Source organism: Sinocyclocheilus rhinocerous, unplaced genomic scaffold (genome assembly GCF_001515625.1).
Source record: "Sinocyclocheilus rhinocerous isolate Xijiao unplaced genomic scaffold, SAMN03320098_v1.1 scaffold236, whole genome shotgun sequence".
NCBI lineage: Eukaryota > Metazoa > Chordata > Actinopteri > Cypriniformes > Cyprinidae > Sinocyclocheilus > Sinocyclocheilus rhinocerous.
Genome location: NW_015647064.1, coordinates 853,494 through 880,799, shown reverse-complemented (window position 1 = coordinate 880,799; position 27,306 = coordinate 853,494). Strand labels below are relative to the sequence as shown.

General features: G+C 35.6%; 1 protein-coding gene across 10 annotated transcripts in view; it reads right to left on the bottom strand.

Moving 5' to 3' along the window:
• Positions 1–3,764: 3,764 nt before the first annotated feature.
• The window catches only part of LOC107708680 (regulating synaptic membrane exocytosis protein 1-like), a 31,996-nt gene continuing 8,454 nt past the window's right edge, over positions 3,765–27,306 (bottom strand). The window contains exons 11-30 of one of the 10 annotated variants that reach the window (XM_016512975.1): positions 25,713–25,769; positions 23,720–23,873; positions 21,380–21,493; positions 20,893–20,955; positions 20,253–20,330; positions 18,392–18,511; positions 17,679–17,768; positions 17,058–17,141; positions 16,736–16,849; positions 14,955–15,061; positions 14,643–14,681; positions 13,686–13,801; positions 13,410–13,570; positions 11,967–12,119; positions 8,736–8,953; positions 6,829–6,979; positions 6,123–6,229; positions 5,474–5,575; positions 5,141–5,280; positions 3,765–4,926 (exon numbers count right to left, since the gene is read on the bottom strand). In XM_016512975.1, the coding sequence (XP_016368461.1) occupies positions 4,708–4,926; positions 5,141–5,280; positions 5,474–5,575; positions 6,123–6,229; positions 6,829–6,979; positions 8,736–8,953; positions 11,967–12,119; positions 13,410–13,570; positions 13,686–13,801; positions 14,643–14,681; positions 14,955–15,061; positions 16,736–16,849; positions 17,058–17,141; positions 17,679–17,768; positions 18,392–18,511; positions 20,253–20,330; positions 20,893–20,955; positions 21,380–21,493; positions 23,720–23,873; positions 25,713–25,769 (2,387 nt within the window). In that variant the 3' untranslated portion in view covers positions 3,765–4,707. The remainder of the gene's footprint in view (positions 4,927–5,140; positions 5,281–5,473; positions 5,576–6,122; positions 6,230–6,828; positions 6,980–8,735; positions 8,954–11,966; positions 12,120–13,409; positions 13,571–13,685; positions 13,802–14,642; positions 14,682–14,954; positions 15,062–16,735; positions 16,850–17,057; positions 17,142–17,678; positions 17,769–18,391; positions 18,512–20,252; positions 20,331–20,892; positions 20,956–21,379; positions 21,494–23,719; positions 23,874–25,712; positions 25,770–27,306) is intronic. The other 9 variants (XM_016512977.1, XM_016512976.1, XM_016512983.1 and 6 more) reach the window with 9 other exon arrangements.

Genomic DNA, 27,306 nt, shown 5'->3' with positions numbered 1-27,306 from the left:
GTTAAGTGAATTGCATATAGTTACTTTTTTGTTTTAGGCGGAGTTTGTTGGTTAAATTGGATGGTAAGTAGCCTACATTTATAGGCTCTGGTTACTTGTAGCCTATCTCTAGAAGTAGACTGACGTGGACATACTGGTTCTTGATTTTAGAATGAATCAATTGATTCAATTGCTACCAATTTACTCTCAAATCTGCGGTGTAAAATTATGGCAATAATTGGATAATTCTTCTTTGACCGCAGGGTTAAGTCTGAGCATTGCAAAGAAAGCGAGTCCTGACTGGATGCTGAGAGTGCTGAGTTCATGATTCTCCAGTCTCCACTGTCACTAATCACACGAACCGAATCTCTGAAGAAGATTCTAACAATCGTCTGCCCTCTGCTGCTGAGTGTAAGGATAACTCTCACGACGCCATTCTGTCAGCATTGGGATTGCAATAGAGCAGACCGAGGTAAATTGTCACAAAGAATATATAAATAGCTATATTTCAGCAACTATAAAGATTTGAGTCAAAAGTGCTATAACAATGTTTTCTCAAGCAGCGGTTTTGTTGTGGTTTTGCAAAGACCCAATTCAAACCACTTACAGTATTTTTTAAAAGAAATCTTTATTCCAGACTGAATCCAGTATGATAAAACAAGTCACATTTCTGTGAGGCCAAGTTGTCACATTTGTTTGAATGTTCGAAACTGAAACAATTACAATACTTATTAGCCAAAACAATTATCTGAAATATTTTAATATTTTTTGTGACCCTGGACCACAAAAGCGGTCATAAGGGTCAATTTTTTTGAAATTGAGATTTATAAGATTTATAAATAAGCTTCCATTGATGTATGGTTTGTTAGGATAGGACATTATTTGGCCGAGGTACAGCTATTTGAATATCTGGAATCTGGAAATTCATAATGGAAATCAAAATATTGAGAAAATTGCCTTTGAAGCTGTCCAGATGAAGTCCTTAGCAATGCATATTACTAATCAAAAATTAAGTTTTAATATATTTGGACTGAACTGACTTAGTGTCCCACCCATGAATGACATCTGTGGTGTTTTATACCTATTTAAATGATGCAAAAAAAAAGCTTTTCCACTTTATTTTTAATGTATTAATTATAAACACACTGGTTTGTAGAGGAAATAACTTAACCATTTGTTATTCTTCAAGTTATTTATTTTGGCTATAAAATACGCTTACATTTTGCCTTGCAAAATAAGGTGGATAATATAAAAATGAATGACAGATTCTTAACACCGTGACAACATGTTCCATTATTGGGCAAGATGCGTGACAACTAGCTAGTCTCCCACATGTATGTATTAGCTTCCCATAATGCTGCTGTAAGTTGGATGATGTCATGAATGAGACTTTAATTTCTCTGTATTTTGGTTTTCTTTCCACTCACATAGCCTACACTTATGCGCATATAGTATTATTGTGAGAAATTATAAATATTTAATGTTTTTGCTATTGTTGCACTTATGAACTGTGATTGGTGTAAAATTGATGGAAACTTCCTGTGGTCCTCAGAAAGGTCATGAATGGGGTCATATACAAGACAGATTGCATACAGATGTTATTGCTCCTAAACAAAATCTTAGAGGGTACTGGCCAGAGCCAACATTATAGAAAAGCACTATTAGATGATTAAATATATGGTCAGAAATGTTGGAAGTATAAGTGCAGGTCAAAAGCAGTGATTACTTTTATTTATTTTCAAACTTTCTCAAATCTGGGGTAATATATGGGCTTAAGTCTGTTTGTCTAATCACTGTTAATAAATAAAAAGTTTCATGAACAAGAAAAGAACAAACATTGGGTTGAAATTTCTTTCACACACTTTTTTTTATTATTATTTGGAAATAATAAAAATGAACTCTTTTTCATTTTTTTTTTTTTTAAATATAAAACATACACATCGTATGAGCCACACCTGTATACAAACAGAAATGTTGCAGTGAATACTTTTTCTTTTTCATCATCTCAGTGGAACACATACTAGAAGTTGTAAACAGTCAGCATGTTTTTCTCCTCTACCCAAGAATACTGATCAAGTAAAAGAAACACCTGTCTCTCATGAAGAAAAACAATCCAAATTTTCTGATAGCAGAGGTGAAGAATTTGGCTCGAAAGTACAGAGAAAATGACGATCTGGCTACAGCTTTAGAGCGGAGTGGTTCGGCCCTCTAAAAGTGACAGTGAGAGCTCTAGATTTGGACCCATATGATAAGAAAGGTGTCCGCTCAGCGGTCCCTCGTATTGGGATGGTTGTTCTCAAAAGTAAGCCTTGGCCCCTTTGCAAATATGGCTTAACCACATGGTCATCTCATATTTACAACACATGCGCTAATAAGTCTCTGTGCATCTATATTTATATTTAACATGGATACTGCTATGTATGTATGATATATTTTTGACATTTCCTGTTTTGATATCGGTATACTCTTGAATAACTTGATGGGATGTATACACATTTTCTAGGTTAATTTCTGTGGTTTTGAGGTAAATTATGATACAGTAAAACATGAGGGAGGTTAGTTTTTGTTCAGTGTTACAGTACAGCACATTTTCCCCTAAGGGATATAAAAGACTAAAAAGCCATAATCAAAAACTTGAAAAAAAAAAAGAAAAATGGAAAGAAAAAATGTTGCAACATTCAGCACCGAATGGAGGACATAAACTAGTTTTTTAGCTGATCTGAAAAGTCTGAGTGAAAGCAAATGGCTTCTTTTTCTTGGTTTATCTCTTATATTCAAGTACAAGCAAACTGTACAGGTACATGCAACATACAAGCTGGCCTACAGTATGTTGAACTAACACATATCTATTTCTGTTACTTTTTAACATTTGTGTAGTCTGTTTTACAAAAATGTGCATGCAGCTGGGAACTGATCCGAGTCATGCTGCTCCACCGCACTGGAGGGAGGGGCCAGTGGCCTGATTGGTGATTGGTGTTTATGCTCGTGATGGCAAAATCGGATTGGTCACTTCAACATTTACACACAAGACACATATATATATATATATATTTTTTTTTTTATTTATTTTAAAATCAAGCTTTTGTGATTGCATTTTTAATTCAAAATAAAGACGTACTGTATGTGCAAGGGCTCGGGCCAATCGTGTGACCTCAGAGTGGTACAGTATAAGTTGAAAGTGGCTTTTGCTAAACCACATACTATGTTAAAAAGAGAAATGTACGTCTGTACAAACACTTAGCATCAAACGAAGTTAAAAAGTTAGTTTAGTGTCTGAAAAACTCTATGTATCAAGATTTACTCGACAGATGAAAACATAATTGTATAAATTTCCTTTACCAAAGACCCTAAATTGGAAAATGTACAAGTACACAAATGTGACCCTGGACCACAAAACCAGTCATAAGGGTCAATTTTTCGAAATTGAGATGTATACACCATCTGAAAGCTGAATAAATAGGCTTTCCATTGATGTATGGTTTGTTAGGATAGGATAATATTTGGCCGAGATACAACTATGAAAATCTGGAATCTGAGAGTGCAAAAAAATCTAAATATTGAGAAAATCGCCATTAAAGTTGTCCAAATGAAGTTCTTAGCAATGCATATTAGTAATCAAAAATTACGTTTTAATATATTTACAGTAGGAAATTTACAAAATATCTTCATGGAACATGATCTTTACTTAATGTCCTAATGATTTTTGGCATAAAAGAAAAATCAATAATTTTGACCCATACAATGTATTTTTGGCTATTGCTACAAATATACCTCAGCGACTTAAGACTGCTTTTATGGTCTAGGGTCACAAATATGTTTATCTTGGTACATAGTGTTTTTCATGAACTAAATATCTACTTTTTAATAGCATTTAATGATAAGTGTAAACATCTAAAAATCGAATTCAATTCACTGAATAAGATGATGTATTGCAACGTACTGTAGGATAATGTAATAGTTTCAGTTAACAAAAGTAAGTAAAAATGTGCAAAGAAATGTGTGTATTTCCAGATACGTTGTCTTCGATTTCATTTTTAGCATTTCCTGTCATTTTCACAGCACACTGGGCAACACAAACCTGTTGTTTTTCATAAAACGTGCTAGAGATGTTAAAAAAAAGAAGCTAAATAAATGACGAGAGCGGCCTCCGTTAGCTGTCACATATGTTGAAAACAGAGGAACTTTTTTGGAGGAAATGGACCATGGCTTTGGGTCCTCCAGGTTTAGGCACCAAGAAAGGCCCTGCCCTTCCAGACAACCTCCCCAGGGTACGCCCTACGTCTTTCAAGTTCCTGACCTTTCACTTTCAGTACAAACAGGGTTTAGATAGGGCCTCGACTGAGGCCCCACAATCCCTTGGTCAGAGGTCACCTTTGTTTTTGGGTTGATACATTCTGATGCTTTGTTAAAAACTAGCTAACGTACATTTCAATGAAGACTTGACTGAATATCACCCTGCTTTCTATGTCGCCCTAAAGCGGTGCTTCCCGCGTGCTAGTGTAGACAGCCCTAAATCTCACGCAACAAACAGTGAGAGAAACAAACGATTTCGTTTAGGACAAACAAAGTTGGCAGAACACGGGCTACCCACAAACAGGAAAACAAAAACAAAGTCACAGGAGTGATTGTCAGATTTGAACAAAGCTTTGTGTTATTTCATCGCATTTTCTGCCTGGCTCTTATTGTTGTCCTGTTGTCTCTCAGACTGTGCTTTATGTTATTAGTCCACTACGATCGAACCCCCGCAGGTGCCGGCGAACTGTCCAGGGATGACTGAGAAGCACGTCGAGTTAGAGAGGCAAGAGTTGGGTCAACTAGGGAAGAAGGCGGGAAAAGTTTGTACCAGCCAATCACGTTGCTGGCGAGGTCCAGCTCCTCTAGTAGGATTTGTGCAACTCCCATGAAGGATTTGTGGTCCATTCGCCCATAATCTCCCCAGACAATTACCTAATAGGATGAAAATCAACAGATTCATCAGTGGATGGCCCTCTCAGGTCACATAATCAAAGTTAATAATATCTAATCTCACAAGTGTGATCCATTTAAACTAGACACGCAGCCCTTCAAATGACATTTTCTCAGAGAAGACTCGTTCGACTGCCTCATCAGCTGCAAAATGAAACGACATGTTGAAAAAAGACGAATAAACCACATGACTCACTTGTAACACTTTACCCTGTGGACTTTCTTCAAACTGCAGCGTTTGCTGGTACAGCGGGTCGAGTGTCTTGCGTGCAATTTTTGTCTTCTTCTTAGCTACATACGCCCCATTGTGTAGAAGATAGACTTTGACATATGGAGCTATGTAAAGAATGAATCAAATTAGGCAGATATTAACAGTGTATACTGACATTAGTGTGACTAGCTCTGATAAATCGGGCTGCTTTTTGTATCAGCTAGAACTGCTTGATGAGTTATATTATGGCTGAGTAATGTGAGACATATGGAGTTTGAATCAGAAGCAGCAAGTTAGAATAGAGCAGAAGTGACTTACCGGGGAGTGATTTGGACCCTGGTTTTTGGATGAGACCTCGTGCTCTTATCACCTCCACCTCCAGCTGGCCTTTCTTATTCACCATGCCAATTTGAATGTCACCTGGACATCACAGAATATGCAAATAAAATTATTTATTTAAATGGTACATTTGCTTAATGGACTTACTCAAATGGTTCATGCAAAAAGTATTACCGACATACTGCGGTTTCCATAAGCAGTTATTTGTTGTATTTTGTACTGAAATATGTAAGTGAATGAGGGCTGTAAATTAAATTGAATGTATTTAGTACAATTATAAGTGCAATAATAATAATAATACAACATTGGACTGTAGGCCACTGATTATGTGTATAGGGCTTATATTCAATGATATGGAAATAAACTAAATTCTAAATTCTTTCTATTTGTCTACCTCAATAATATAATGTCTTAAATGACATTGGTGCCTTTTCTCAACAAATATTTATACACATTATGCAGTTAATTAATTTAATGAAACTATTTAAATGAATCACAATCAATTGCATCGACAATAATGTATATAAATGAATACAAATTGTAAACAACTTGGGATAAGGATAGTATGCTACAAGGGAGAAAGATTAAAGAACAAAAATCAAAAACTTCACAGACAAACAAAACTTACCAATTGCTGGTGTGGCAAGGGTTTGTCGACCAACTAGTTGAGCAGGGCCCAGTCCATCCAGGAAGTCACTGAACTGAGTCTCGACTCGAACTGCTGGGAAGATTGGACTGACCAAGACAAACATTGATATGAAATACTGCAGGTGCTGTTCTTTCTGATTTACAGTAATTCATTTAAAAATCCAGTAATTGGATCTGAAAGTTTTGGAGATAAAAATCAGTATTTAGTCTTGTTTTAATGATCATTGTACCCAAAGTATTATAGGTTTATATACAGGTATGTTCTTACAAACTGAACAATTTTTTTTTTAGGCATAATGGCAATGCCTGACTGACGGTTGTCAGGGTAACATGAACGGCACTTAAGGAGGCTGCTATTTCTAGACAATAATAACCTTGGTTTAAGATGGGGAATTTCGGAAGAGAAAAAAATATGGAAAATGTAAAATTATGCTGTATCGCTGTATTTTCAGAAACAGGAAATTGCTCCAACTGACCCATGCTTTAGGACAGACATGTACATACAAGAACTCGCTATTAGTATGAAATGATAAGAACAAATGTTTCCACGTTGTTTTAGAGAATATGTAACAGATGTTTGGCTTCACCAATGCAGTGCAATATACAAAAAAAAACATACAAGTCCTGCATACATTTAGAAGTATGCAAAATTTGCTAAAATACTAATAAAGCAGAAGGAAACTTACCTGCCCTCAGAGTTGTAGCTGTTCATGCTTCCGTTGTTAGATTCACGGCTGGGTTGACGACTCATATTCCTCTGCAATTCCACAGCCATTCCCGTCTCCTGACTGCGCTGGATCGTCCCTTGACTGCCCTTTGACTTCTTATTGGATGCCTCTGAAGACGGACAGATTTCACAAACAATCAGGAAAAGAGACTTTTAAGAGAAGTCTGTATCATTCATTTGGAGAAAAAAGAATGTGATTTTCTGTGATAAAGTTTTAAAGAGTTGGATCAGTGTCCTCTCTAAACAATACTGGTCAAGCTGCACACTATCTCTTTACTATACTACATCCTTTTTGATGTTAAAAGCAGACAGCGAAATAATTTGACAGTGCTTGTAGCTCCCACCGGGTACTGCGTTAACCACCCCCCTTTATCTCGCTTAAAAACGAGGGCATGTCTCCTCATCCCAAATCCCTTTTTGTCTGCTTACATAAAACAGAGAGAACAAAATGCAGTTCCCCCGGAGGTCTTAGACTCCTCTAATGTGCTTTCAAGACTTTTTCAAAAGGAACAAGTGCTGTGGCACTGACATGAGTCGCCTGATGAAAAATATATATAAATAATCGTATTATATCAAACAAAGCAGAGTGAGTGCTGACATCTGAAAGCACTAAAATGGCCACAGGTGCCCCTTTGAAAAGACCCTGCTCATGTTTGATGAGGACAAACCATAGCTAAAGCATTCACTTGAACTCATAGCAGGATACTAATCAAAACAAATGCTGAATTCGGAACAGCATACTATCATACTACTCTTACTATTTTTACCATAACGTTATATGGCAGTAAGAGTAGTGTGCTAGTACGCAGTTCTGAATTCAGCATAAGTGAAAAAGGAAAGGTAGGCCTAAAATGCAGTTCCATAAACATTGAGTGCCCTCTTGTGTTGTCTAGTGAAAACACGTAATATAGAAATCTTGAAAATATTTAAATGAACTGGTTTCCAAGGCTCATTGGACAAAACCTATTCTGTCATTTCTGCAAAATGATATTACGTTGCTTCTGGCACATTTTACAACACTTTCAGAGTGAAATGTGCACTAAAAAGTGGTGATAAAAGAGTGTTAATTTTTCCCAAAAACAGATGAGTGTAAATGTGGCAACATTTTATTATGTTGGTTGTTGTACGTATGTATGTTGTACATATTTGAGACTTAATATGAAGAAATGCGCATTGTGCACAAGTAGTAGTCCAAATAAAGTTGAATTATAATTGTTATATCAATAAGTCTCGAGTGATGTCAGTAAATATGTTAATAGATTTGAACTATACTGTACTTAGTATTAAATAAAGGTATTTTACATATATTACTTTTTTACTAGTGAGGAACCATGAAAAAAAAAGTCTTTATTAATCAATAATTTGTGCCTGTAATCATAATCAGTTTGAAAAGAAATAAATGTTGGTGTTTTACTGTCACTATTGTTCATTTCAGCTGGAAGCTGCAGTATGTATGAATTGTTTTTGGAGACAAAAGTGTAGGTAGAGGCTAACTGTTTCAGTGAGAATATGTTGGGTTTAATTCAAGTCTAAATATGACTAAATCAGCCTGACTACATTGGGTTAGACCAATAAAGGAATTTTTAAGGGTCAGATCATTTAGAAATTCTTAAGATTACAACTGTCTGTTACTTCTTTTTACAGTGTAATTGATGTGTTTAAAAATGTCATATTTAAATGGGAATAAAAACAATGACATGATTTACAGTCAAATATAACATGAAACAGTGAATGTAATTTCTGTCATATGAAACATTTTCGTGTGAAAGAAAATATTCAGCAAAAGAATAAAAGGATTTTTTTTCATTAAGATTTAAATGTATTGGTATATTACTTTTATTAAAAGGAGTAACAACAGTGACTAACCCGTTTGACTGATCTGTGAGGTGCTTCGGCTGCGACGGTTTCCCACGATAGCCACGAATCGAGCATTGAGGCTGGAGCGGCGCTTTTTCGCTCCAGTTCCAACTGTTCCCAGGGCAGTGTCAGACTGGCTGCCGTCTGTTCGCTCCGACATGTTGATGTCACCGCTAACGCTTGTGCTCTTTAGCATGCTTCGACCAGATGAGGCTCTGACTTGTCGACTGTAAGCAAGAGAAAGCAAGTAAAAGAGAGATGAACAAAATTAGTAACAAATTAGTTGATACAGTATATAAAAGGTAATAGACACTAACTGACACTAAACAGACACTGTTGAAAATGATATTCAAAATGCTTTATTCTTTTATAGGTGTATTTACAACACAGCCTACTAACTATATCACTGATTCTAACCTTAGCACAAAATAAAAGCTATTTTTGTCCAATCAAATGATTTTGCACAAACCAGTATGGAACAAAAAATACATAACATCCATATTTTCAGCTAGCTTCTCTATATGAAATTAGCCTGAACCATGACTCCCGCAGTAGTCAAGACTAGTTAACACTGGTTAAAGACTCCATAAAAGCATTTGACAAGCACAGTTTCATTTCCTGTTTTCCTGTTTGATTTGCTACTTGCTAATTGGTTCCAGGCAGAATAGAGAGGCTCAAAAATCCCATTGATTTTCTCCATATTGGGGATTTGACTTATTGTGAGCTATGATGTTGTTAATTAATGGTATATGCTTTTGCTGAATCCATCAAACTGCATTCAAATATTTTTTTTTAATATCATCATGTTCAACAGTGTATTCCTGGTGAAAAACTACATTACCCATGATTCTGCAGAGACATCCCCACCAATCAGAGAATTGCAACAAGCAGATCCCTCCAAAATAACAGTGGCCGCTTATTCCCATGAAGCACTCGTAAACTACTTAAATGTTTGTAACACATAGTGACTAAAAGCCTTAAAAGTGTAATGTTTTTTCACGAGGTCCTTAAGACTTACACCTGAGATAACATAATTGTGTTAATTAAGCAGCAACACATTTGGTTTAGTTATTCAAACTGTCTATATTATGACACAGCAGAACACTTTGACAGTGCAACCATATCCTCTGCTGTGTCTGCGCCCACTGATGGAGTCAAGGTACTGCAGGACTGTCCAGTTGCACCCTCTCCATCATCTCTACACCCTAACCCCCTCTCTGTGGGACACAGGGTGGGGATAGGAAGTAAGGAGGTGGGTCTCTCTTCCAAAGGCTGGAGGGTAGTGACAGTGGGATGAGCTGACAGGGGTCTGGGTTTGGGATCCAGTGCTGGCTCAGTATTCAAGCATGGGAGGTATGAGGTGAGGCATGCAAAGAGAGCTCTAATACACACAGTACAATACACAGGACACACATTTACACAGACAGAGTGGCATGTGAATGAAGCAGAATACAAACAAATGAATTCAAACAGCATGCACAATGAACCTCTCAAACGATATGTAGGGTAAAGGATTATTTTTAAAACAGCAGAGAAGAATATTCCAATGCAGTATGAATAGCTGAAGCCTCTTTTTGGTCAAATTAAGATATATTAAATGTAAAATGAAGATAGATAATATATGAATACTTTCTCATTTTTTTCAACATCTATATTTTAGTTTACAATTCATAATAAATGTGTAGGGTAACTGAATATTTTTGACAATAGCACATTTAAGTTTTTCACTATTTTTAACCACATTTTGCCTTCACTAGCTCATTTTAAAGGTTGTGACAAATGAACTTAAACAAATATTTCATAGTCGATTTATATATCAAAAAATGCATGCATTATAATTGTAATAGAATTGGCGTCAATAAAAGTTTTAGACAGCATTTAGTATGTCACACTAGCAACTTCCCAAAATGAGTTTACGTCAACTGCCTATGTTTGTTTGAACCAAGCAGACTTCATTCAAATTGATAACTAGTGTGTGGCTTCAAATTGATCAGAAACGTTAATTGGTTAGTAAAGCCCAAATATATCAGAAAAGAGAGAGGAAAAGAGGAAAAGAAAATATGCTGTTTTCTATTTCTATTACAAGGCATTTGGTAATATTTATTGGTTGTGGTTAACCACTCTGGGCATACAATTTCTAGTGCCTCTATAGTCAAGTACAGTAATTTTTATTTGTATACACAACTGTTCACATTTTATGTGGTTTCATAGCAACTTTAAAGGAAATCATAATGTCTTAAACTGTGGCAAGAAACTTGTTGTGGAAACTAGAGTGTATACTAAATAATATACATATACTAAATATTATCTAGTTACTTAGAATGTGTAATACAAGTTACGTGTTTATTAAATAAGTGTAATAATTATGTTTTTCCCAAAAAAGTCATAGTTTCAAATTCAAGGATTATTGAATTGTTATTTAATAATTAATATAATAATTAACATCATTCTTTTTCTTTTCATGTTACATTTATATTTATGCAGTTTATCTTTTTTAGCATTATACACTTTTATCTGAAGTGATGTAATTGCATTAAAGGTATACTTTTTTAATCAATTCATGCGTTCTCTGGGAATAAAACCCCTAAACTTGTCGTTGTTAAGAATATGTTCTACTGTTTATGCTTCAGGAATGCTATTTTTCTTCTTACCATCGTCATTGACTCCTTTCTATGTAAATTAATCTTATTATAGAATGTGCCATGTTCACAAAAGTAAGTGTTATTAAGGTTTCACTATTACCAACTATGGTGTGCAGGTGGTAAATGGAATTTCAGGCAAGAGAGATGTTGTATACATTTTCTAGTGATCATGGCAGCAGTAATTCATCAAATGTTGAAGAAGAACTGGGCATATGTCCAGATGTGCGGTGAGGTTGAGCATGCTTTTGCATTTTAAAGAGCCAACTACGAAGGGATCATACAGTCTCAGTGAAGTATGACAGATTGTAGTAGTCTTTTGGCCGGCAAGATGAGGAAGTTGGTTGAGCAAATTTCTATGTGCTGTTACTGGATTTGCACAGTTCTGTTATCAAATTAGATGGTAAAACAATGCAGAAAGTGCATGTAAATAAACAGTGCTATCAGCAGAAATAAGATTATAAGAGTGCTAAATTTTTACCCTGTACTGGAGGTACTAGAAGCTCTTTTTGTTGTTTTTTTCTGATATGAGGTAAGGATAAAATTTTATTGGGTGGTGGATAAGGTGAAGACTTGGGCAGGGGGAGCTGGTCCATGTTACCTCACATCTCCAGCCACCGTATGACGTCTGCGTTTAAGCTCCTCAGAGAAACGTCTCTTTCCTAGACTCCTCCTGTTGTCTGTTCCATTCACCCCCCATGAAATCCTTCTCTCCTTCTTTTCATCTCCTTTACAACTCTCCAACGACTTTGACCTTTGACACCCAATGCAATGTGCATGCATGCAATAGAGCACAAGCCATAATAGCAAGGAAAGTAAATCATGCAGAAAATAATAATTTAACAAGCCAATGCACAAGACAGACAGCTAAGAGCATGCAAATGTTAAACACACGGCTAATGACAAACAAAGAAATATCACAATCTGAGGACACATCATTTTTGATGTGACCTGAATTGAATAATTGCTGCTTTGTATAGAATAATTTTAAAATTTTACTAGGGAGAAATATTATGATTGTTGTAGAGGAAGATAAATAAGCTATCCAAGTGAATGTTGATATAATTTTGAGGTTTTGTAACAGAATATGATTTTTTTTTTTCAGAGAAAGGAAAAAATAGCAAAGCACTAAAGAGAAAGAAACTATTTTTCATTTACTTTCATGTCCTATAAACACATAATAAACACATATACATGTGTGCACTCTGACCTAAATCTTGTCTTCACAGACCTAGACTGAATATACCGATTTTGTGTGTAGGGTCCGAAATAAACCCAAATCAATCCAAAATGTTAATAACCCCAACTGGCAATTAAGAGTGAAACAAAAAAAAAAGGTAGTAATCTATTACATTTCTAATTTTAGATACCTATTTTTGCTTACTTTTAGATATTTTTTACCTACTTCTTTTATCACATTGACTTTAATAAGAAAATCTTGTACCATATTTATATTTAAATACAAAGAGAAAGAAAATGTATTCCATTATTTGTTATCAATAACATGAAGTGTATGAAACATTACATAAAGTCAGGCTTTCCCACACTGGGCGTTGTGAAGGAACTGCAGCAGGTTTGTAATAAATTGATGCTAATAAAGCTAATAATTAATCCAATCTTAAAAATATCAAATTTAATATATAAAAAGAAGAATTGTGGAGAATCACTGAATTATGAATAATTTACTGCATTTTTTAAATATTAAGTAATCATGTAATCAATAAAAAAGTAGCCGTAATCTGATTATGAGTATTTTAAATTGTAACAATCTAATTACAACTATTTTTGGAACCTGCAAAAACATTTTAGACATCCTAGATAAACTTCTAATTATTAGAAGACGTTTTTTGATGGTTTATAAGTCTGATTTGTTTAGCTTAATATCAGAGAGGCTCACACTATAATTTTTTACAACCATGTATTATGTTGCATTTTCTAATAAAGTTAACGGCCACTGCCAATTTATACTTATCCTATTATTAAACAGTTTAACACACTTGCCGAGTGTTAAATTTGGATCCCATGTGTCTCTTAATAGGCTAACCTGATTCTCCCATGTGGTCTCTCAGACTGGATGGACATGTAGCTGGTGGCGCTCAGCCGTGAGGCACTGCTGGCACGGGAGATAGCTGATGCATCGCTCATGTCACTGTCTGATGACCTCGCAGACATGTTATCACAACTCCTCCTCTGATCCTTATACATCTAAACCATCAAAGACAAGAAAAAACAAATCTTTAATAGGAATTAAAAACCTGGCATACATAACAGCACTGCCAGACACATGTGTTGGAGACCTGAAAAGCAGTTTAACACTCACATCTCTCCTGTTTTTGAGCTCTGCCTCTGGGTCGTGACCAGAGCTGGCAGAAGAGCCTGGCCGATAGGAATGTACTCTCATTTGCAACTGACGAGCCCGCTCTTCCACTGCTAGTGCTACATCAAGACAGAAAGGGAAAAAAGCCGAAAAATGGAACAGGCGACAAAATAATCTCATTTAAAGTAGCACAGACAGATAAGAACATTTGGACAACAGTCGACATCTCAGCCTGTTTACATTGGCTACGTTTACATGCACAAATTTTGGTTAAATCAGACTGAATTAATTCCGACTGATGAATCTGAATGTAGTGTTTACATGAACGCTAAAGAAAGTGATCAGGCTGATGTGCACGTTTATATGTCACAAGCTTCAAATCGGAATTTAATTTATTTTACATGCGCACACTGCACAAATATACGCAGCAGCAGCGTAGCAGATCTATTCCGCCAAGAACAAATACATTAACATTGTCATACACATTACCATGCTAAAATCTTCTGAGAGTTATCATGATAGTACTAATGTTTTTAAAGATATGTATTGTAATTGAAATCTACAATTACAAGAGATAATAAAATAAAGCAAAAAAGCAAAAAAGCCCAAAATCACAAAATTGACCATAGTTCTGCCTGTAGTGTTTCGATGTAAGCTGGTATCTACATTTTGGAACAATGGTAGCTGGTTTCTAACAGGTCCAAGCTGGCCATTAGCTTGTTAACACTGATAAATCATCTTTGACCAGCAACAAACCATCTAAAGATGGTCAGTCAGTTTTTGGAACAAAGAGGCTGGTTGACAAGCAAATAACCAACTTGGGCGAGTTACTACATTATGTTCCAAATATTGTTAAGTTTGAACAAGCAATATACAGTATACCACTGAGTAAAAACTGATATTATTCAGACAAGCAAGTGATCAATTCTAGGGCAAAATGCAGAGAATGGAATGAGATACCTGAGTTAGGTTTCTCCTCAGGTTTACTGTTGACATGGTCTTCATGAAGATGGGGTTGAAGGAATGAGAAATGGCATGAGAAGAGACAGAAAGGAGTAAGGTAGAGAGATTAACAACTTGTTGACCACATGAAAAAAAAAAAAGGCTACGGACCAAGGAGCCATGAAATTACCTGGCATTTATGAAGGTAACTGGCACTGGGACAGATTCATGGGTTTGGGGTGTGAATTTGAATGGTAACAGCATTTTAGGTTACTGCTGTCTGAGTTTGTGAGTATTTAGAAAGAGAGAGAGAGAGAATGAATTGCTTACCTTGCTCTATACTGCTGCTCTTTGCAGGAAGTTGTGGCAGCTGTCTGCCCCTGCGCCCTAATGACGTGGTCCCTGCCGGGGTATAATGTCCACCATGCTGAAGTTCTCTGAGAAGAGAGAGATTTTGTCAAAATTTAAAGTAGAAAAATGGTCTGATTACTACTTTCCATCAGATGAACAATTTAAAAATGTGATTAAAAGATATTTCATTCTACTACCAGTGTTGGGGAGTAACTAGTTACATGTAACGGAATTCCGTAATTTAATTACAAAATTAATGAAACTGTAATCTGTTACAGTTACTGACAAAACATGTGTGATTAAATTACAGTTACTTATGAAAATGCTAACAATTACAAAGGAGGGTTACATCTGAATATTTTCACACGCATACAGATTTGATTGATTTCTTTCCCAAATTGCAGTGACTGCTCTAAAATATGAGACACCAATGTTTCAGCAGTTTAGGACACAGAATAGGACACATGCTTCTTTGATAACTGTTTTATTTCCTATTTGGGTTTATGTATATGCTTTATTTTTTAAGATTAACGTTTTTTCCCAAGGCATTGTTAGATGCCAGTGTTTCCTGTTGTACCTATACAAGGATTTGATTTCAAAAACAGTATCATAACTATTAAACTATATCTTATGATTTTAAATAAGTAAAAAGCAGTGCTAAAGTCTGATTTTGTGCGGCTGTGCTATAAAATTAAATAATCATCTTAATTCAAGTGATAAAGGATTTTGAAAGTCTGACAGTAATCCATGTTGGGTCCTACTGTTAAGTTAACCCTGTCTGTTCTAAATCTTTCAAAATGATTAAACTTTCGTTAGAAATTTAGAAATGTAATCAAAAATTAATCAAATGTAATCAGTTACAGTACATTACTTTAATAAAGTAACTGAAATAATTGCACTACTTATTAAATTTTAAATAGGGTAACTTGTAATCTGTAACCTATTACTTTTCTAAAGTAACCTTCCCAACACTAGCTGCATTTCCATCCACCTATTTTTATGCACATTTTGGAATATCGCATAAAAAAAACGCTGGATGGAAACACCAAGATGCGCATAAATTCTAAAAATGCGCATAAACTACGATGGAAACACATTTACCGAATAAATTCCTCCATGTGCATTGAAAAAGTCATGTGACTTTGCGCTATGAGACGGGATAACTTGACTAGCAGCGGACCGATCTCGTTCACAGCATCTATATGTTGGTCATTCTGAAATGCCTGAGCAAAGTCTGTCGTCAAAATATTTCTGTATCATTGTCTTACACAACTGCGTTCACAAACAGCAGCATCCACCTCCGAAAGCATTGACAGCATTTATTGTGTTTCGTCTGCTCGCTCTGAGGTGCAAGTAATTTATATCATTTATTTATTAACATTTCATTTATTTAAAATTATTATATTCAGTGGCTTCTCCTATATTCTTAGTGATATTTAGTGCCATAGTTTACCAGGAAGTGACGATTTTGTTCTCTTTGACTTGTTGGATGGAAACGGTGCTTAATTAGCATATGTTTTATGCAATATTCCAGTTTTGCGCATAAGTTTAATTTGAATCTTTGGATGGAAGCAGCTACTGTCTACTACACTATGTACTGTAGTCACAGAAGTACAAGAAAGCTGATTTGAGATTCGTAGGTAAAATTAGTAATTTTTTGTATTGTTGACTTTATACGATTGAGACATCACAATAAGCAGCAGTGCACAAACTACAGGCAGCTACAGGTACAGCCAAGTTCTGAGGATGCCAGCATGCACCTGTCAGCTCGTGGGGAGTTAGGGCAGGAACCCCCTAAGCTGGTCTGGCCAAAGGGCCTGAGGGGAGGCTCTCTCCTCCTCCTGCCACCCCTGAGGATAGAGGTGGGCTGAAGTCTAAACACAGCCACGGCAGAAAAGGGCAAGGGCGAAAAGAAAAAAGGAAATTATGTAATGAAATATAAAAGTCAGACAAGCAAAAAACCTGAAATGGGTAAACCAATAACAAACAAAGGTAAAAATAGTAAATAAGCATAAACTGATGTAGAAAACATAAACAGACAAGTGATAAAGAGATGTTCAAAGGTTTATTATGAGATCTCACCTGTCGCCATCAATGGTTTTCTTGTTAGCTATCTGACAGCTTGGCCTATCCAAATTGCCAGAATGCCTGTGAGATGGAAAATGACTGATCCAGAAAACAAACAGAGTGGGGGGAAAAAAACAAAAGGAGGAATGTAGGAAGCTAAATGGAAAGCTATCATGAGATCAAGGCCAGGATGGTGCTTCTCTGATTTAACTGAAACTGTTACAGAAAAAGATGCTAAAGAACACGACTGAGTTGGTAAGGTTGTAAAAAATATATTATTACACTAATATTACATACATATTTGTTACATAAACATTATTACAATTTGGGGGGGGGGAAATCTGCATTGTGATATGTAAAATGTAATTTATTCCTGTGATGCAAATCTGAATTTTCAGCATCATTACTCCAGTCTTCTTTGTCACATGATCTTTCAGAAATCATTATAATATGCTGATTTGCTGCTCAAAAATTTTATTAATTAACAAATAAATAAATCAACTTATTTATTATTTATTTATTTATGTAAACATCTTTACTGTTTGAACTTTTGAAATATTTTTGAGATGTTACACAGACACTGCAGTGTAAGAATAGTGTACTTGTAGGTACTGAGTTCCCCTTGTTTCCACATACCTTTCTCTTTCATGTAAGTGGAAGTTTGACTCTGGTCTCAAGCAAGTTGTACTGGCACTTCTTATTCTGTCTAATGAAGGCTGAAGGTCACTGGAAAGAAAGAAAGAAAGAAAGAAAGAAAGAAAACATTATTAACCATCAGTGTACAGTAGGGACAGTGTGTCCTTTCTGTAGCATTTTGTAGTGTGTTTTGAAGGTACTTACACTTGAAACCCTTAAAATCATAAAATTTGTGTAAACAGTTCATTGTTTCATTAAAAAGACTTTATGACCAATGGGACCATTTTCAAATGTTCTCATCTGTTCTCTTCCTCTACGTACATAAATATTAAACGGACGGTAACCTAAAAATGGCGACATCAAAATTAACCGGTTAAAGCTGAATCTACCTAAATATAATAATTTAGCACCAACAAAACTACTTTATATGGGTTAAATCATGTTGAAATATCTCTTTAAAGTAACCACCTCTTGCATTATACTTTATATTATTTTTTTGATTCTCTGACTATTAACATAGGTTAATGGAGGGGTTGCCATCAGTCATACATGGCATGATATGGCATATTACTATTGTAGTAGTTGCTTGCTGCTTTGATTTCTCAGGCATATATACTTGCGCCTTTTCCAGCACAGCACAAACAATTTTAATTGCTCACTGCTCCTTCTCACTTGCTATTGATTGTTATCTGGTTTGGATTTGGGCCCCTTACCCAGAGCTGACCTCGTCTGTGAACCTGAGAACACGCTGTGGAATGGCACTAAGAGGGATAACACCATCCCTCTCTGTTCGCCGGGACGGTTTGTTCTTTAAGCATGCAGGGAGGGTAGAGCTTAGCATGGGAAGAAACAAAGAAATAAACAAAAGCATGCATAACAGACATAAAAAGAAAGCAAAAATGAACTAAAAATGAAGTAAAAGTAGAAAGGGGCTTTTAAAATGTGAACATCACAAGAAGGGAAACTACTAATGCTCTCAGTTGAATAAATAGATCTAGAAGCCATCTTTGTGATTGGGGTTGCCAACTTCAGAAGAAGACAATAAGGGACACTCTTGGGTTCTTTATAGGAAAATACGAGACAACATAAGGTGTCATGCTGTTGTGTACATGCGTGTCTGCAGCTATGCATGTCTCGAGACTCTGCTTGACTGAATTAAATGCTAAAATTAATCTGCAATATAATCACTTACTGATATACATGCCAGCTGTAAAATGTAATTAATCTGAATGTCATACTGAAGAATCACACATGCAACTCCGATCCCCTTACTTATGGGACAATTCTGCATTATACAGAATGGTTGGCAGAATTATTGTTTTCTGTGTTTATATTTACATAATATATTTAAGCGATATCACAAGCAAAAGTGCTATTTTCCATGAATATCAACACGACTGCAAATGTCATATTTACTTAACCGTTCAATAAACAATGAGTTAATTGTATTATGTGAAAATTTTAAGAGATAACTTTGTTCATTTTGACTGTTGATTGTTTTAGTTCCAAACAAAGCAACAAAGGAGTATTTAGTTCTTGAATGATTCATTTTTGAACAAATCGGATGAGTCAATGATTCAATGACCCTCTCATAAAGACAGTGGTCACTTACTTCCTAATGAATGAATCATCCGGTTTGAATGAATCGGTTAAATTAATGATTTTATAATTAGGACTTGTTGCCGGTTGTTGCTTGTTTAGTTTCATATATAATATTTGTGATGCTGAGATGACAGAAAGCATAAGGGAAAAAAAATGTTTAATGTGTTAATACTTGAAATGTGTAAAATAAGTGCATTTTTACTCTGTTATTTCAAAAGGTAGATAAATGCATATTCCTAAAAATGTTTCAGTTGTGTCTAGGAAAACAATATATGTTTTTATGACCCAAGAGATATTCAATATTCGATATGTGTTATTGAATGTTAATAAGAGTAATTCATTTAATTGTCCTCATTTGTGGATACTGAATTTTCAGTATATATGCCAAGTTTATCTTAAACCAGATTAAAGCATACTCTTTATGCAAATAATGTAATTAAGTATCAGAAAATCTAAAAAATGTACACTAGGATGGGAATCAGCAGGGACCTGGTGATATAATATTGTATTCATATTTGGGTCATGATATAACAGTTCGATTCTTTATCTTTAGTGTATAGTTATTCAAAATTGTGATATATTGCATCTTCTGCTTACTGGATTCTCATCTTCACTGAACTGTGTTGTTTTACCTAAATGTGTATTTTATAATTTTATATATATATATATATATATATATATATCGATAGCTTGTTCTGATTTTGAATTGCAGTTAAAAAGTAATAACTGAGTATGTGTTTATGAACAGAAAGCTACAGCAATTTCGCAGACTTGCTTTGAATGGTTGGTGGACAATTAATAAATGCACATTACATTATTACAAAATACAACTCATGGTAAACTACAGTACAGAAATACAACACAATGAAAGGGAGGGGAAACTATGTCTGTAATGACTAAAACAGCACACACATTTACTGCAAGGGTCTGAAAGGTTTCACTAACAGTATGGGAATCTGCTCAATAGCTTACCTGTAAATATCTTTATGTATACCATTCACTAACAAGGGCATCTTTGGGGGAAGTGTGTTACAGTGCCTAGCTAATTTCCTAATTACAATAGCACAAACAAGCAGGCATCAAAAAGGGCAAAACATAATGAAAACCATTACTCAAGCAAACACCAAAAATCTTTTCAATAGTTTAACATGGCAGACACAGACAACAGATGAAAAATGACTGTAAATAAAGATTTCATGTAAATTCTTAAAAGCAAAATGAACTCAAATGGGCTGTTTACACCTGGTCACTTCATGCGTTTTGTCTGATCGGATAGCTATCCGGTCGTGAAAAGGCCAGGTGTAAATGCCCTCCGAGACGCGTTAAATTTAAATATAGCGCGGGAATTGAAGATCGGATTTATATCCGTTTTGCGACGACACATTTATGTGGCCAAGTGTAAATGGAAACGTTTTAACAAATCAGATAGCTATCCGATCAGCGAAAACGCATGAAATGACCAGGTGTAAACAGGTAAAAAATTCTTGCTCTAAATTCTCGTATATATATGTCATCACCATAAGATTTGTATGCTCTAAAATTGTCAAGAAACATAGAAAGGCAAGGCATTCTGGGATACAGGTAACTCAAAGTGGCAGCTCTGGATGTTTACCTGTTTGTATGCAGGCACTCAGCACTCCCACCTCGGATTGATCTGTGCATCTCCAGGACCTCGCTAAGGTTGCCATGGTGATGGTGACACATTGACAGTTTGACAACAAAAGTAAGAGGATGGTAAGGAAAAAGAAAAGAAAGAAAACGGAATATGTGTAGAAAATTATAGACATGTATTTAGCAATATCTGTACTATTATTAATGGGAATGAACTAAAAACTATGACTGTTAGTCATATTAGTAGTATTAGTATTTAGTAGAGCAACAGCATAAAACATTTTGTTGACACAATATGAAAACACGTCAAACTCTGTTCTAAAACATCAAATGTACCTGATGCTATTTATCAATCTAGGTGTGAATAAAAACATACAGTTCGATATAGCTAAAGCATACGATTATGTAAAGTGCTACAGTGTTTTTCCACAAACACACACACATTTTTATATATGCATTTGGAGCATTAAGCACTAGAATAGCGATACCTGTCCTCTGAATATTCATAGTCAGAATCTCCGGAGCGATGTTCCTGGTGGGAGTCGTGGTAGTGAGAGGGAGAGTAGGAATGATGGCGGTTTTTGTGGATCTCATCCAGACTCCTGAGGAGAGCATGACGAGTGATAAGTCGTACATCACACATAAATCATAATCTATAGGGCAAGACACTTCACACAACTATATCACCTATATCAGCATTACATTGAAATGCGTGCATGAATGAGCTCTATATCTATGCTGTGTCTGATGAAAGAGTTTTGCATGAACACTTAAAATGTTTTCCTTATTATCGAAGACCGACACAGAAGAGAAGAAATTGTTGAATAATTTTTGTTTTCTTTGCGCACAAAAAGTATTTGTGTAGCTTTATAAAATTACGGTTGAACCACTGATGTCACATGCACTGTTTTAACAATGTCTTTACTACCTTTCTGGGCCTTGAACGTGGCAGTTGCGTTGTTGTCTATGCAGGGTGAGAAAGCTCTTGGATTTCATCAAAAAAAAATTCATTTGTGTTCCAAAAATAAACAAAGGTTTGGGTTTGGAACTAGAGGTCTACACGGAGGACCCGAGACCCGAGGACCCGGGACCCGACCTGGGATCCGTACGGGTTCGGGTCTCTATTTTAAATGGTCAGCCGGGTCCGGGTCGGGTCCCAATCTATTACTTCGGGTCCCGGGGTCTGTTTAACATTGTGTGTAATACCCGAGTCGATCGGACTCGGAGAACACCCGGCTGTTATCAGAGTCAGTCAGTGCTGTGCGTGTGTTGTTTTGTAACTTTCAACTTGTAAAATTAGGATGAGAAAAGTGTGAGTCAGTAATTTGAAATAAGGTGGGGAAAAAAAACGAACGACATCATCAGAAGCAAGGTGGGCGGAGTTAATGCACACGCACGGTGATAATGGATACCTTCATGAGTGCTGTGAGTTATTATTGATTATTTTTTTAATAATATAATGAATGAACCGTCTTGTTGGTATATCTAAAATTTTTGCTTAGACTCGGCTCAGAGAGCACAGAGATGATAGCAAATAAGTAAAGCTAACGTCAGCAGCCATGGCACTGGACGAGCAATCGTTATTATAATCCAAATGGGCAAACAGTCTAAATTATTATGCAAGTTGACTTGAGATACAAAAAATGCAAAACTGCAAAGTCGCATTTGTCATCCGTCACCGTGACAGCAAGTGGACTTTTGAAACTGGAATAATGAGTGGATTACGCATTTCAATTGGCAAGAGAGGAATAACACGGATGGAACTTTCTTGGCAAGGAGGATTGTGTGCATCACAGTCAGGTACAAGGGAGAAGGCTTCTTACATTAGGTAAGACAAAAAGTTTAATTTTCGCAACTTGTTTATCGTCTTGTTAATAGCAATTTGCTGTGGAACATGTGCCGATCGGGTCCAGTCGGGTCTGTGTCTTCCCGGCCGGGTCCATCTTTCAAATTGACTTAGGATGAGAAAAGTGTGAGTCGGTAATTTGAAATAAGGTGGAAAGAAGAAAAAAAAAACCCGAGTGACGTCATCAGAAGCAGGGTGGGCGGAGTTAATGCACACGCGCGGTGATAATGGATACCTTCATGAGTGATGTGAGTTATTATTGATTATTTTTTTAATAATATAATGAATGAACTTGTTGTTTGGTATATCTAAAATTTTTGCTTAGACTCGGCTCAGAGAGCACAGAGATGATCGTCGGTTCCGGGTAGTACATTTTTGACATTTCTCGGTTCTGCACAGGCCCGGGTCCAACTTTCAAAATAATAGACGGGTCCGGGTCGGTGTAGCACATTTACGGGACCCGTGTAGACCTCTATTTGGAACTAAATGAGGTTGAGTAATTAAAGACAGAATTTTTGGGTAAACTATCCCTTTAAGCCAATTTTTAGCAATAGTTGTTTTTTTTTATAGTGAATATTTATTAATGTGTGTGTAAATTAGCTGATAAAAAACAGGAATTATTAATCAGCAACTGCTTATAAGAAAAAAGTCAGAAAGAAACGAATAGCGATTTTCAATGGTAAAATAATAATAATTATTATTATTATTACTATTATTATATGATTTGAATATAATTATAATATTAAAATAAATAATAATAAATGCAACTTAAATGAAAACAAATACAAAAGTGACTTTAAATGACAAATTAATAATCATAATAATAACAATAATTATAATTATTATTATTACTATACATGTTAATATATTTAATTATAATCTATAATAATAATTAACAAATAACAAAGGCTAAAAAATTTTATTGTTAAATTGTTGCTATGATTGGTCAGTTAGGTTGTGGTATCCAGTTGATGCAGCTCACCTCTGCATAGGGACGTGTGCAGGTCGAGAGCGGGCTCTGCATTGGTCTTCTCTGTGTGGGGATACTGACCGCGAGCGATGCTGTATGGCCGCCTGTCTCTCAGGTACGGTCAGTGTGCTTGACCTCTCCCTGTCTCTGGAGTTCCTCTCTGCTGCTTTAATACAAGTACATTCTGTGTCATGGACTTGTTCCAGCCAAAAAAATACAGGGACATTGGAGAGTGACAATAACACACCAACATTCGCATTTCTAAAACTACTACAACAATTCATGCCAAGGGATTGTGCTGAAGTACCAGCACAACTGCTACTGCTCTACACATGCTAGAAAGAAAACAAGCAAAAAAGAAAGACAGAAAAATAAAATCTGCTCTGTATGATTGTACTGTTACCATTTGTCTGATTTTGTCCCCTTTCATGTATTTATTTGCATGATCAATTGGTGTCACGTTTTATATTTTACTTTTATTTCATTCGCTTGGCAGAACAAACCTAAGCATTAACTGTACATGATGCATGAGTTTAGTGAAAGACAAGAAAGTCTCTAAAAAGATGGCAAGTCTTGTGTGACGGTAGAAATGTATAAAGCCTTTAAATTGTGTTATGGTAAAAATATGATATGGAATTATTTTTTTCCAATGCTATCAATGGGAGTTTTCCCTTCCAATAATTATTTCCATCACAATGCGGCACCATAAAAATGGCTTCTTTCCATCTTCTTTCTATCCAGTTTTTCGTTCTTTTGTGGTATTTCTTGACATAGTGATTAGAAACTAGTTAAACAGCAAAAACAATGCTTGATGCTTGATGCACAACTGTACTAATGTCAAGCAAACAACACCACAAAAGCAATCTGTATCAACGTTATAAATTAATGTTCTAAAGTACAACTGTAAACAACTACAGATGATGCTACATCTGATCAAGGAGTTGCTGGTTACAACCACAGAGCTTTAATTAGGCTAGCCTAATTCATTAAATCAATGCGAAGCGAAGCATTTAACAGCATATGTATCATTTTCACTGAAACACATACAGTTTCCACTACACTTCACTCACGAAAATATCTATGAACTATGAAGTGAATGTATTTTAGCACAATTTAGAACTGGAGAAGCACACTGATTTGCAATAGTAAGGAATTGAGGCTTTTTGTAAAAGAAATCTGACTTGCATGCAGTTACATTAAAAAGTAGATTTGGGAAGGAAGTGAATCGTCCCCCAATCAATGTTGAAAGGAATTTAAAATGTGCCTAAATTAAGCATTAAGCGCTTCAGGGTTTCTGAGAATTCATGACTCATGCATCTGATGAACTTTTTATGATCGCTCATCAAAGCACTAACTCTGAACAAGTGCAAGTTTTCCTAAATTAATAAACAGAATATAAATGGAAAGCACTCCATTATAAAAAGATTCAAAATATCAGCCACAGCATATTTATCTTTTACGCTCTAAATTCTACAGCAAGCTTTTCTACAGGCATGCAACAGAGGTAACATCCATTGTCATAAGACCCATATTAATCATGTTACATGCTGTAATACACTGTTGTAATCACTTTATAACCTCTAGCTACTCCAGCTTGACAACAAAATTAAACAGGTCTTATGAAGGTGATAAAAGTGTGTTTTATAGAGCGTGATTTTGACAGAATTCATGTGAGGTGTTTCTGTGGTTCAGTTGAACACTCTACAGCCCAGCACAGGGGGAGAAAGACTCTATTCTGTTTTTCTCAAACTAACACAGCCTTCTTTTATTACATATTATTCTATTCAATGCATACACACACTGTTTGATTTTATGCTTTCATCTTTGTGCCAATTAAGAAGAAATACATTTGTATTTGAGGTGCTTGTATACAACTAAAAGGCTCAGAGGAACAGTAAAAAACAACAACAACTGTAAACTCTACAGTAATAATATGTGACATTAGCTTTCTTTCTCACCCTGTGATGAGTTTCTACTCTTCAGAGTAATGATTGCCCCCACCCACCTGAGGACACTACTGTTATACCATCATCATAATCTGTTTCAATGATGCGATGAGATCCTGAGAGACACACACACACACACACACACATACACAGCATACAGTTCAACTGCTGAACATAAAATACAACAAATATTATAACTGCACTGCAACCTGCATACAAAGCAATTCAGTTTTACCTTATTTTTCCTTCACCCTCTTCTCAGCACAAACTGGGGTATGAATAATTAATATGGTTGTTTGATCATTTGCTTGCTTTATTTATACTGTAGCTGTTGATTTTGTTCTCATGTTCAGTAACTTCTGACTTCTGTCTTTGCTCCTCTGCTTTAAAATATCAGTATTAATCTCATCAACAACATTAGTGATGGAAATGTTCATTAACAAAGTCTCTTTTGATTTTGAAAACAATAAAGACAAAGTGTATAATATGCGTAAGGATGATTATATATTTATATAGATACCCCCTGACAATGTAAAGCGCTTTGAGTGCCTACACTGTAAAAAAAATTCCGTAAAATTTACTGTAAAAAACCGGCAGCTGTGGTTGCCGGAATTTTACCGTTAAAAATACGGTAGCAACGTTTTAGGTTTTACGGTTTTAACTTAAATTTACAGTTAAATACCGTAATTTCATTAACTGATATAATGTTAATATACCAACCTATTGAAGTACTGAAATCTGTTTTGTACCTTTGTAATACACTGATAACCACCAAATGCAGGAGGTGATGAGGAAGTCACATGATGAACCAAAGCCCATCACAAGCAGCTTTTAAATAATAAAATATATAGAAGGTGCACAGTGTCATTCACACAAACACCAAACACCATCATGGTGACACACATGAAACTGAAATAATGCAAAAAACATTCATTTAACAACATTAGGTGTAACACACAACCCTAATATACAAAACTGAAGAAGAAACAGTTATTTCAACAAAAAAACATCAAATTTGAAATGTAACGCAGGGAATTCTGGGAATGTCAATTTACGGTTATTCACTGTAAATTATACAGTCTTTTTCACTTCCAAAAACGGTATACTACCGTAAAATTAATGTCCAATACATGTAATGTCCAATACAGTTTTTCACCGTATATAGTAGGGGAATTTACCGTTAACCATTTAACAGGTTTTTACTGTAGCATTTTTACAGTCTTTTACCGTTAAATTCACGGTAATTTTTTACAGCCTGTTGACAGTTTGACTAACTTAATCAGCTTTGAATGTTTGTATGGCAGTTCAGATAAAGCAGAAAATAAATCGTAGAAGAAGCCACTGCACGCAGTCATGACTAATGGATGCAGTCTCAGTTCAGTGATAGAGAATGTACGTATAATTAATTGTCTCGATCTACCGACACACAACATCATGTCTAGTATTAACTGTATTTGTCAGGGATCATTTTATTCCAGATTTAAGTCGTGTGCTTTGACAGGCGGATCCACAAACGGCAAACACTCGTTTCAATTGCAGCTTTTTGTAGTTGAGACACATAGAGATTCTGTTTTAATGTGATTAGCAGGTGATTCAGTGTGTGTGTGTGTGTGTGTGTGTGAGTGAGTGAGTGAGTGAGTGAGTGAGTGAGTG